Below are 12500 nucleotides of genomic sequence, written 5' to 3'. Positions count from 1 at the left end.
AGTACATATTACATACAAGGTCAACTAACAGGATAAAAACCCAAGAAAGCCACTGGCTTATTTCAATTGGGGTCCTTGATATGGCATGGTTGGATCTCTCTCTCTAAGGGCATGGTTGGATCTCTCTCTCTGAGGGCATGGTTGGATCTCTCTCTCTGAGGGCATGGTTGGATCTCTCTTTCTGAGGGCATAGTTGGATCTCTCTCTCTGAGGGCATGGTTGGATCTCTCTGAGGGCATGGTTGGATCTCTCTCTCTGAGGGCATGGTTGGATCTCTCTCTCTGAGGGCATGGTTGGATCTCTCTCTCTGAGGGCATGGTTGGATCTCTCTCTCTGAGGGCATGGTTGGATCTCTCTCTCTGAGGGCATGGTTGGATCTCTCTCTCTGAGGGCATGGTTGGATCTCGCTCTCTGAGGGCATGGTTGGATCTCTCTGAGGGCATGGTTGGATCTCTCTCTGAGGGCATGGTTGGATCTCTCTTTCTGAGGGCATAGTTGGATCTCTCTCTCTGAGGGCATGGTTGGATCTCTCTCTCTGAGGGTATGGTTGGATCTCTCTCTCTGAGGGCATGGTTGGATCTCTCTCTCTGAGGGCATGGTTGGATCTCTGTCTGGTAGGTTTGTGTGATAGGATTGGCCAATGTCCCCAGAGACCGTGTGATCGTGCTTTCTCTGTCCCTGGCACTTGTGGACCTAAATTGATGTTGGCAGAGCACTGTGTATCACACCGTGTACCAGAGAGAGAGAGAGAGAGAGAGAGAGAGAGAGAGAGAGAGAGAGAGAGAGAGAGAGAGAGAGAGAGAGAGAGAGAGAGAGAGAGAGAGAGAGAGATAGTACAGTTGTCGAAATATTGACAGAGAATATATATAAAACAGATGAATCTAGATTGAGAAAGGGTTATGGGGTAGGAATACAGTACGGTCTGGCAGATGAACAGCAGATGGCCTGGTGTTATGTATTTCATGTCGTTGCTATGGTTCCCCATAGTTACGTTGTCATGGTTACGGTGGCAACCCCATCCTGTTGTTTCACGGTCGTGTTGTTTATTCACTCCAGGAACGACAGTAATCCTGCAGAGGAGGCTGTTCAGCCACCTAACTCAGTGACTAGATGATCTAGTCCATGTCCACCATGTTCTGTAATTCACCTATAGTGCACTACCCCTATTTTGCCACAAGATGTCAGTGTAGGCTTAAAGCCTTGCATTGAGGAAAGTGCAATGGATGTATGAGCTATGAAGTTCAACAACTTGAGCAGTTGTAATGCAAGGCAAGCTTAGATTTAGAATGATTTCTTGTATTATTATTATTATTTTTAACAGAATGCTATGTATGGTGTTTTTTTCTATGTACAATTTTGTAGGATATGTATTTCTTAGCCTTTTACTAGCCTGTTGGTCTCTGTCTGCTTTTGCTGGTCTCTGCCTGGTCTTTTGTCCTGCTTACATAAGACTAATCTCCCTGTCTGTGTGTCAGTTGAGCAGTTGTTGTTTCGTTTGGTGTGAGTCTGGGTTCTGAGTCTGGGTTCTGGGTCTGGTTTCATCCGTAGTTCCGGTTCAGCTCTGGTGGAGACTCTGGACAGAAGGGACCGCAAGTGTCAGCGCAGGAGGCCCAGATGCAAGCCATCATGCAACAGGCTAGGGTAAGAGTTTATACACACACACACACACACACACACACACACACAAACACACACACCACACACACACCTCACACACACACCACACACACACACACACACACACACACCACACACACACACCACACACACACCACACACACACACACACACACACACACACACACACACACACACACACACACACACACACACCACACAGACACGGATACAGACACAGACACACACACACACACACACACACACACACACACACACACACACACACACACACACATCTTCATATCTTACTTAACTTTGTTGTCCTTTTCTCCACAGCTGGCGATGAGAGGTCCCACAGGCCCTATGGGTTTGACTGGTAGACCAGGTCCTCTGGTATGTACTGTACACACACACACACACACACACACACACACACACACACACTCTTCCCCTATCGTTTTAGTCGTTGGGATCTCCACCATATAGGTGCTTGACGATCTGATGCTTCGTCCTTAGCGGTGTATGACCCTAGCGTGTGTGTGACCCTAGCGTGTGTGTGTGTGTGTGTGTGTGTGTGTCTCCTTAGGGTAATCCTGGCGGTTCTGGTCTGAAGGGAGAGTCTGGGGAGTCCGGTCCACAGGTAAGAGAGACGCCACCACGGCTCTGCTGGACCCTCGGTTCTGCCTAAAACCTCCCGTCGTTCAGGGTCCGAGGGTTCTCCTCGTTACAGAACCTAAGGACGCACGCTTCTTCTTTTCACTCAGAGTTCTCTCTCTCTCTCTCTCTCTCTCTCTCGTTATGGTTCTCCAACCCTGCTCTCTCTGTTTCAGGGACCTCGCGGGCCCCTGGGTTCTCATGGACCCACCGGAAAGCCCGGTCGACGGGTAAGTGTGCCGCCACCGAGCCGACCAATCACAACGAGTCGTGTTTTACAGAGAAAACGCCTGGCTAATGCTCAGGCTAGCCAGAAAGGCTACGCATCTGTCAGATAGTGTGTGCCCTGTGTGTGGTGTGTCACTCAGTCTGACGACTGAACCACGCCAGAGGCCTTAGTCCAAACATTCAGTCCCCCCCCCCCCCCTCTGTGGTATTCCTTCTAGTATCCTTATTTATTTTCCTGTTCTTCTTAAAAGGAGAGGTTAGCGCTTACCGCTTAGCTGAGCTTAGCTTAGCTGTGATCAGAAGGCAGAAGATGGATGTTGACAGGAGGAGTGTGTTGTAACCATGTGTGTGTTGTTTGTGTTCTCAGGGCCGTGCCGGGTCCGACGGTGCCAGAGGCATGCCCGGACAGACAGGGACCAAGGTATCATCATCATCATCGTCGCCGTCGCCTCGGCAACCAGAGGCCGTTTTTGTGCCTTGACACACATTTTGTGGTTTATATCCCACAGCAGCATCGTACTGACCGTACGTTCACCTCAGAGACTCTAACAGCTGTTACTGTAACTTTACACTTCTCCCTCCACCCTCCTCCTCTCTCTCTGTCTCTCTGTCTCTCTGTCTCTCTCTCTCTCTCTTTCTCTCTCTCTCTCAGGGTGACCGAGGTTTCGATGGTTTGGCTGGGCTGCCCGGCGAGAAAGGACACAGAGTAAGTCTCATTGTCTCGTTTTGGTGTGTGTGTGTGTGTGTGTGTGTGTGTGTCACTAATCTGTGAGTGTGTTTCTTCCTGCAGGGTGAAAGTGGACCGCATGGACCTCCAGGCCCCACAGGAGAAGATGGAGAAAGAGTGAGAACATCTGTCTGTCTGTCTGTCTGTTCTGTCTGTCTGTCTGTCTGTCTGTTCTGTCTGTCTGTCTGTCTGTCTGTCTACCCTCACTGTCTGTCTGTCTGTCTGTCAGTCTGTCTGTCTGTCCTACACCCTCACTATCTCTCCACCTCTCCTCCCCACCTCCTCCTATCCTCCTACTGGTTGTTTTCACATATGTTGCCTATTTCTGATGTGTTTGTGTTTGTGTAGGTGTGTGTGTGTGTAGGTATGTGTGTGTGTGTAGGTGTGTGTTTGTGTGTATGTGTGTGTTTGTGGGTGTGGTGTGAGCATTTTGTGGTGTGAGCGAGTGTGATGAGTTGTGTGTGTGTGTCTGTGTGTGTGTGTGTGTGTGTGTGTGTGTGTGACTCTCCCGTCTGACTCAACCAGCCTCTTCCTCCTCCTCTTCCCCATCTGTGCCACCCTCCTCCTCTTCCTCCTCCTCTTCCTCCTCCTCTTCCTCCATCCTCTTCCTCCCTCCTATTCCTCATCCTCTTCCTCCTCCTCTTCCTCCCTCCTCTTCCTCCTCCTCTTCCTCTTCCTCCTCCTCTTCCTCCTCCTATTCCTCCTCCTATTCCTCCTCTTATTCCTTCCTCTTCCTCCCTCCTCTATCTCTTCGCATCTCCCCCCTGCCTCTCTCACACCTCATTCTCCCAACTGAACCCCCCCACACTCCCCCCCGCCCCTCTATCATACCTCTCGTCTCACTCTCTCCCTCTCTCCCTCTCCTCCATCACACCTCTCTCTCTACCCTCTCTCCCTCTCTCTCCCTCCCTCTCTCTCTCTCTCCCTCTCTCTCTCTCCTTCTCTCTCTCTCCCTCTCTCCCTCTCCCTCTCTCTCTCTCTCCCTCTCTCTCTCCCTCCCTCTCTCTCTCTCTCCCTCTCTCTCTCTCCCTCTCTCTCTCTCTCTCCCTCTATCCCTCTCTCTCTCTCCCTCTCTCCCTCTCTCCCTCTCTCTCCTCCTCCCTCCCTCTCCTCCTCCCTCCCTCTAACCACGGCATTTCTCCTCCTCTACCTCAGGGAGACGACGGAGAGATCGGGCCACGGGGTCTGCCTGGTGAATCTGTGAGTAACAACCTTTCACCCCCCCCCCACCCTCATTCTCACACAGACAGACATATAGGATGTTCAAATCCCGTTCTAACAAGCGGAATGTATCACAGGGGCCAGGGTCTGGGCTACTCTTACACTACTCTTAAAGTACATACTAAAACGGATTGGTTTACCTCACCATTGTAGGCTTTTTCCGCTTCAGTGGAATCCATAGTGTTGATTTTTAGTCGATACGTTTGTCCTAGGCACAGGTTTATAAATTGAGTTCTCCTTACCGAGGTGCTGTATGTGTATTTTATACTACAGGCTATGAGACAGAGATGGAGAACCATGAATAATGAGAGAGAGAGAGAGAGAGATAGAGAGAGACAGGACTACCGTTGGTGTTTGAATATCCCCTGCAATAATTCGCTTGGACCACCAGGTGGTGCCCTGTCCCTTGTTTTCTGAGTCACATTACCTGAGAGGAGACAGTGGAGGCATCGGGGTCGCAGTGAAGTAGCGGTGGACACGAGAGGAGATGAAACAAAAGCACATAGCCTGTTTCTATAGAACAATCACTTGAATCCGCTGCATTATTCATGTCCTTTTTGCAGGTTATACAAATTCATGTGGCATATTATCAACATTGCCATTGCACGTTGCTACATGTGTTCCTTTGTGTCTTTGATGTCCTACATGTTGTCTTTGACGCCATTGAACATGTTTTAATCTCTCTCTGTCTCTCTCTCTCTCTCTCTCCAGGGACCACGTGGATTGCTGGGACCAAAGGGACCTCAGGGACCCCCTGGACCCCCTGTGAGTGTGCCTCAGTACCTCTCACATACAGTACCTCACACTCAGTACCTCTCACATACAGTACCTCTCACTCAGTACCTCTCACATACAGTACCTCTCACTCAGTACCTCACACTCAGTACCTCTCACATACAGTACCTCACACTCAGTACCTCTCACATACAGTACCTCACACTCTGCCTTCCATCATGTCAGGCCTGGCCAGTCACAGTAAGGCAGATCCCTGGCCAGGGTTCTCTGTATTCCGCCACTTTCTCCTCCTGACATCCTTCTGACGTGAGGGAAATCTGCTCTTGTTTGGAGAACATGTTAGAGATGAACCCAGACGCCTGCAGAACAGCTCAGTGTGTGTGTGTGTGTGTACAGTGTTCTCTCTGCGTCCAGCTGAAGAGTGTGTGTTATGGTCTGTTGTGTTGCAGGGTGTGACCGGAAGTGATGGCCACCCAGGACCCAAAGGAAACATCGTAAGTAGCGTGTGAATCGCCTGTCGTCGACACATAATGCACGCAGACATACACACGCACACACACACACGCACACAGATACACCCAGACATACACACACACACACGTACACACACACACACCTCCCTGACACACTCTCCATTCCTCCCGATTCAGCATTTCAATTCTCCTCTACTCGATTTCACCCCTAAAACACAAAAGTATTGTTTCATAAACTCTCATTTAGACACAATCATAGGCGAAGGCTCAGAAGCCTACCTGCCTCTAATGAAGAGTCGACTGACTGTGCCATGGAGGTCCACCGTGGCCAAGTGTGTTCTGCCCAGTCCATTTGTGGGATGGGCTGGCCTTAATGAGAGAATGGCTGGCTGGAGAATTGTCTCCGCCGGGAATGCTCCAATTAAGGAGAGATGGAAAGATTCTTCCACTCAGGAACATAATTGATTGTCAATTATCCGGGAGGCGAGGCATTTGAGTTTTAGGTTCAGCAGTTTCTTTCATTAGGAAAGTGAGTGTGAGAGTGTTTGTGTGTGTGTGTGTGTGTGTGTGTGTGTGTGTGTGTGTGTGTGTGCCTGCGTGCATCTGTGTGTGTGTGTGTGTGTCTGTCTGTGTTTGTGTGTGTGTGTGTGTGCGTGTGCGTGTGGGTGGATGTGGCTGTATCTGTGTCTTGTGTGCGAGCGTGCGTCTGCATGTGAGTGTGCATGTGTATGTGTATGTTCGTGAGTGTGTGTGTGTATGTTCGTGAGTGTGTGCGTGTATGTTCGTGAGTGTGTGTGTGTATGTTTATGAGTGTGTGTGTGTGCGTGTGGGTGGATGTGGCTGTATCTGTGTCTTGTGTGCGAGCGTGCGTCTGCATGTGAGTGTGCATGTGTATGTGTATGTTCGTGAGTGTGTGTGTGTATGTTCGTGAGTGTGTGCGTGTATGTTCGTGAGTGTGTGTGTGTATGTTTATGAGTGTGTGTGTGTGTATGTTCGTGAGTGTGTGTGTGTATGTATGTGAGTGTGTGTGTGTATGTACGTGAGTGTCTCAATCTAGCATCCACTCCTCCATCAGAACCCTCCAAGCCTTCCTCCAGTATAATTAAGCGTTATGGAATGAGAAGCCGTGGTATATCGTGGATATCGGAATAGCTAGGTTAGGCACGACGTGAAGCGGAGTGCCGTTACACCCCCTAGCTGTGCCGATCCATCGTTCCATAACGCTTTTATACAACGGTTACCACATTTATCTATCAATATTTCACAAAAGAGAGACAAGACAAACTTTTACTTGATGTATTTTAATGGAACTATGTTTTATTGTAAGTGTATTCATCCGCTGAACAGTTGTTTATCGGGTGCTAAGCAACGGTAAGAATGTAACTTTGATGACGGCAATATATACAAACGCAGAGTAATATGAAAAGAGGTGTCAACATTCCATTTAGCCGTGCGTATATCGTGGATATCGGCACGGCTGGAACTCAAACTGACCAATAGAGACAACGGACCGGATCTATGCGTTGTATAATCCTCAATATGTGACACGTTCTAATGCTTTGGTCCTCATATCGGGATCCGATGTAATGATCTGACTTTTCTTTGAAAAAGGTGAATACATTTCTGCGTTGTCGAAAATCAACGGCACATCACTAGTCAACTAACACAGCTTGTTTTGTGAGCCTGCTGACAATGTAAAGTAGTGTTCTAGTTAACTAGGTAGCAGTGGGGATTACTCACTCAATCCATTGCCTTGCAGTATGTTGGCTTGACTAGTGTTTGTGTCGTGATTCTCAACAACGTTGAAACATAGTTCCTTGTTTCAAGAGAAAAGTCTGAACATTTTGATTGGTTGCCGACATGTGGACCAAATGATCAGACTGTGTCACATAATCTCCTACTTTTTAAATCTGCCTCGTTCACACAACATATTCACACCTACAGTAGCAAGTCAAACGTTTGGACACACTTTTGACTTGGTACTGTAGAGGAAATGTATGGTAAATGTCCTATAGTGTATACTCAATCAGACACTGTTTTCTCCTTCTTAGGGACCACAAGGAGAACCTGGACCCAACGGGCAGCAAGGCAACCCCGGCACTCAAGTGAGTAGAGACACACGTTAGCCGTTAACACTAGAACAGCCGTGGGTAGGGTCATTTAACACTAGAACAGCCATGGGTGGGGTCATTTAACACTGGAACAGCCATGGGTGGGGTCATTTAACACTAGAACAGCCATGGATGGGTCACTTAACACTAGAACAGCCATGGGTGGGGTCATTTAACACTAGAACAGCTATGGGTGGGGTCATTTAACACTAGAACAGCCATGGGTGGGGTCATTTAACACTAGAACAGCCATGGGTGGGGTCATTTAACACTAGAACAGCCATGGGTGGGGTCATTTAACACTAGAACAGCCATGGGTGGGATCACTTAACACTAGAACAGCCATGGGTGGGGTCATTTAACACTAGAACAGCCATGGGTGGGGCCATTTAACACTAGAACAGCCATGGGTGGGGTCATTTAACACTAGAACAGCCATGGGTGGGATCACTTAACACTAGAACAGCCATGGGTGGGGTCATTTAACACTAGAACAGCCATGGGTGGGGTCATTTGACCCTCTGAGAAAAGATATGTGTATCTTTGCACTCTAATTTCAGGGCCCTCCTTTCATGACTTTCTTTTCCTAGATATTTGCATTCTACCTCCCAGTATCCTTACAAAATCAGGATAAGCTAGTATGACGCTATTTTGCAGTTTTTCTGTGTAGGAGGCAGGCTAATTTACAACAAGCGCCAACTAGTGGTCGTTGTGTGTAAATGGCAGCTTCCCGTTGTAAAGACTATGGTCATTTGACCCCCGAGAAGGCTCTTATTAGAGGAACAATAGGCACGGCTGTTCTAGTGTTAACCCAGTCACACCCAGTGTGGTGCCCATGTTCTCCCCCCTCTCTGTTGTTCATCCTGTTCCCCTCCTAATGACATGTGTCTCCCCTCCCCTCCGCAGGGTCTCCCCGGCCCCCAGGGAGCCATCGGACCCCCAGGAGAGAAGGTAAGTGAGGGGGGCGTCCACACCCAGAACAACAACAACACTGCCGCTGTACACTGATCACATCCTTCCTAGTCGATATTTCCCACAGTGCAGCTTTCCGACACGGCGTTGAACATGTATTTGAACATGTATTTGAACAGCTGAGATGACGTTGTGTTTGTGTTCCCGCCCTCTCAGGCTGCTTGTCTGTTTGTCGTGTCTGTGTGTACTTACATCCTCTCTCTCCTCTCTCTCCTCCTCCTCTCTCCTCTCTCTCCTCCTCTCTCCTCTCTCTCCTCCTCTCCTCCTCTCTCCTATCTACTCTCTACCCTCTCTCCTCTCTCCTCCTGTCTCCTCTCTCTCCTCTCTCTCCTCCTCTACTCTCTCCTCTCTCTCCTCCTCTCCTCCTCTCTCCTCTCTACTCTCTCTCCTCTCCTCCTCTCTCCTCTCTCCTCTCTCCTCTCTACTCTCTCTCCTCTCTCTCCTTCTCTCCTCCTCTCTCCTCTCTACTCTCTCTCCTCCTCTCTCCTCTCTCTCCTCTCTCCTCTCTCCTCTCTCTCCTCTCTTCCTCTCCTCAGGGACCAACAGGAAAGCCAGGACTGCCTGGGATGCCAGGAGCTGACGGTCCCCCGGTAAGTGTGTGAAATGAACACCCTGTGTGACACACGTCTCTCCTCCTCCTCCTCCCCCTCCTCCTCCTCCTCCCCCTCCCCCTCTTCCTCCTCCCCCTCCTCCTCCTCCTCCCCCTGCCCCTCCCCCTCCCCCTCCCCCTCCTCCTCCTCCCCCTCCCCCTCCTCCCCCTCCCCATCCTCCTCCTCTTCCTCCCCCTCCCCCTCCTCCTCCTCCTCCTCCTCCACCTCCTCTCCCTCCTCTTCCTCCTCCTCCCCCTCCCCCTCCCCCCCTCCTCCTCCCCCTCCCCCTCCTCACTGGGAACACCTGTGGTATCTCCAGGTGGGGACGGGGAAGGTGGCAGGTGGCGTGTGGGATTAGAGTGAGACAGAGAGAGAGAGTAAGGGAACCAGGAGAGACAAAGAGTAGGTGTGTGTGTGTGTGTGTGTGTGTGTGTGTGAGAGAGAGAGAGAGAGAGAGAGAGAGAGAGAGAGAGAGAGAGAGAGAGAGAGAGAGAGAGAGAGAGAGAGACAGCCCCCCCCCCCCTGGGGGAGAACGAGGAAGGAGACAGATGACAGCATCAGTTGCCGAGCTCCCCTGTGATAACTCCTGATCCTCTAATGGCTTTTCCATATCTATTTTCAGTGGCAAATAGATACCTATACCCCCCCCCCCCTTTTTTTTTTATTATTCTCCCTCTCTTCTTTTCTCTGCCTCCTTATCTCCATCCCTCTCTCCCTCCTTCCCTCTCATCTGCAAAGGCCTCACACTAGACGTTGCAGAGCGCTTCATCTCAAAATCAATTTCCCTCAGCCATTCTTTCAGTCTCTCTTTAGTATGTGTGTGTGTGTGGGTGGGTGGGTGTGTGCAGGCGGGCGGGCGGGCGGGCGGGCGGTTGAGTGTGTGGGTGTGTGTGTTACATCAAGAATATGGCCACTTTAAGAGCCACGTAATAGCCTATAGTGCTTGTATAATCGTATTCATTAAAGATAAAACCCCCAGGACGAAATTGAACTCCCACGGGTTTCATTTCAAACGGCCTTTTTCCCTGTGAGATACACCCTGAGATGATTTTACAACGTAATCCTCTTATAATAGGGTGTAATGGGGTATTTATGATCCTAATTATACCTGCATGAGCCGTGTATTAACGATTCTGTTAATAATTCACAGGGTCACCCTGGAAAGGAAGGACCTTCCGGAGAGAAAGGACATTTGGTAAGTTTGCTCATCTGTTCAAAAAACGGGCTCTCTTGTTCTCTCTCTCTCTTGTTTTATCTCTCTATCACGCTCTCTCCCACACTCTCTCCGTTCCTCCCATTCATCTCTGTCCCCCTCCCTCGTACCTGGTCATAATTTGCATCTGATCCATATTTACATGAACGTTGTAATAGACTCATTCTCCGCACGTCTCCGCTCTTCCCTCCAGGGTCCTGCCGGACCTCAAGGACCAATCGGTTATCCCGGCCCCCGAGGTGTGAAGGTGAGTCCTCGACCGCCCCCCCCCCTCCTCCCCGATGTCCCATGAGCCTCTCTGATTCATCCGCTCCCACCTTCCGCACTGTTACGGGTTCCGTTCGTCGACGGCGCTTTCCTGCTCTGTCGTTGGTGTAAACAGAACACGGCGTTCCTGTATTTTCCTTCAAAGCTTATTCGCATCTTAACCTTATGCGTTCAAACAGTAAGCAGAAAGTCTAGTTCTTGTCCATACACTATGGACCAAACAGTGAATAAGATCTGGCCTTGTAATATGACAGTAACTACTGTCCGGTTGACATTTTCCCGGACAGTTCCTGCATGTTATGTGAGTTCTGTGTCCGGACATAATTTTTACGGACCGACTCCGAAATGAGTGTATGTAGCATGTAGGGCTGTGTGACACGTTTGATTAAGAGGTGAGGTTAATCTCTGCCAACCTCATAACTCATAGGAGAGGTGTTGGGGGGCTGAAGTACACACACACACACACACAGACACACACACACACACACACACACACACACACACACACACACACCCTACCCCCCCCCGCCTCCGATTCCTTGGTAATTACCTATTCATCATACCGTCGAAATTCATCAAATGATCCTCGCAGAGAAGAGAGGTTGGAGAAGGCCAAACTAATTACACCACCTATGGAGGGACACAGACTCACGGCTAAACCCCCCCACCCCCACCCCAACCCCCCACCACCCACAGATCACAGCCAGGTCCGCTATGTCATCGCGGGCTCTAAGATAATAGAACCGTGGCTGCAGGGTTCGAGAACATGACCCGCATACCAAGCACCGAGACACTGATGATGTTCTACCTTGTCCTGTACTCCCCCTGTCCCCCTGTGATGATGTCACGCTCCCCGCTCCCAAAACTCTGAACCGCAGAGTGTGTGGATGCAGAGTGTGTGTGTGGATGCAGAGTGTGTGTGTGAATGCAGAGTGTGTGTGTGCGTATGGATGCAGAGTGTGTGTGTGGATGCAGAGTGTGTGTGTGTGTGGATGCAGAGTGTGTGTGTGGATGCAGAGTGTGTGTGTGGATGCAGAGTGTGTGTGTGCATGCAGAGTGTGTGTGTATGGATGCAGAGTGTGTGTGTGGATGCAGAGTGTGTGTGGATGCAGAGTGTGTGTGTGGATGCAGAGTGTGTGTGGATGCAGAGTGTGTGTGGATGCAGAGTGTGTGTATGGATGCAGAGTGTGTGTGTGGATGCAGAGTGTGTGTGTGGATGCAGAGTGTGTGTATGGATGCAGAGTGTGTGTGTGTGGATGCAGAGTGTGTGTGTGGATGCAGAGTGTGTGTGTGGATGCAGAGTGTGTGTGTGTGGATGCAGAGTGTGTGTGTGTGGATGCAGAGTGTGTGTGTGGATGCAGAGTGTGTGTGGATGCAGAGTGTGTGTGTGGATGCAGAGTGTGTGTGTGTGTGGATGCAGAGTGTGTGTGGATGCAGAGAGTGTGTGTGTGTGGATGCAGAGTGTGTGTGTGTGTGTGTGGATGCAGAGTGTGTGTGGATGCAGAGTGTGTGTGTGTGTGTGTGGATGCAGAGTGTGTGTGGATGCAGAGTGTGTGTGTGGATGCAGAGTGTGTGTGTGTGTGTGGATGCAGAGTGTGTGTGTGTGTGTGTGTGGATGCAGAGTGTGTGTGTGTGTGGATGCAGAGTGTGTGTGTGTGGATGCAGAGAGTGTGTGGATGCAGAGTGTGT

At 50.0% G+C, this 12500-nt stretch overlaps 1 protein-coding gene across 1 annotated transcript in view; it reads left to right on the top strand.

Annotated features, from left to right (window-relative positions):
- LOC308155107 (uncharacterized protein) overlaps window positions 1-12500 on the top strand; it is a 52273-nt gene that overhangs the window by 5305 nt on the left and 34468 nt on the right. Inside the window, exons 6-20 of the mRNA XM_080528350.1 lie at window positions 1549-1641; window positions 1957-2013; window positions 2207-2260; window positions 2451-2504; window positions 2870-2923; window positions 3155-3208; window positions 3293-3346; window positions 4385-4429; window positions 5162-5215; window positions 5635-5679; window positions 7710-7763; window positions 8676-8720; window positions 9278-9331; window positions 10482-10526; window positions 10738-10791. Of these exons, the coding sequence (XP_080384476.1) occupies window positions 1549-1641; window positions 1957-2013; window positions 2207-2260; window positions 2451-2504; window positions 2870-2923; window positions 3155-3208; window positions 3293-3346; window positions 4385-4429; window positions 5162-5215; window positions 5635-5679; window positions 7710-7763; window positions 8676-8720; window positions 9278-9331; window positions 10482-10526; window positions 10738-10791 (816 nt within the window). The remainder of the gene's footprint in view (window positions 1-1548; window positions 1642-1956; window positions 2014-2206; window positions 2261-2450; window positions 2505-2869; window positions 2924-3154; window positions 3209-3292; window positions 3347-4384; window positions 4430-5161; window positions 5216-5634; window positions 5680-7709; window positions 7764-8675; window positions 8721-9277; window positions 9332-10481; window positions 10527-10737; window positions 10792-12500) is intronic.

The sequence above is a fragment of the Nansenia antarctica genome (genome assembly GCF_963989245.1).
Source record: "Nansenia antarctica genome assembly, chromosome: 4".
Lineage (NCBI taxonomy): Eukaryota > Metazoa > Chordata > Actinopteri > Argentiniformes > Microstomatidae > Nansenia > Nansenia antarctica.
The sequence above is the reverse complement of the archived record's forward strand: the minus strand, read 5'-3'. Positions and strand labels throughout refer to the sequence as shown.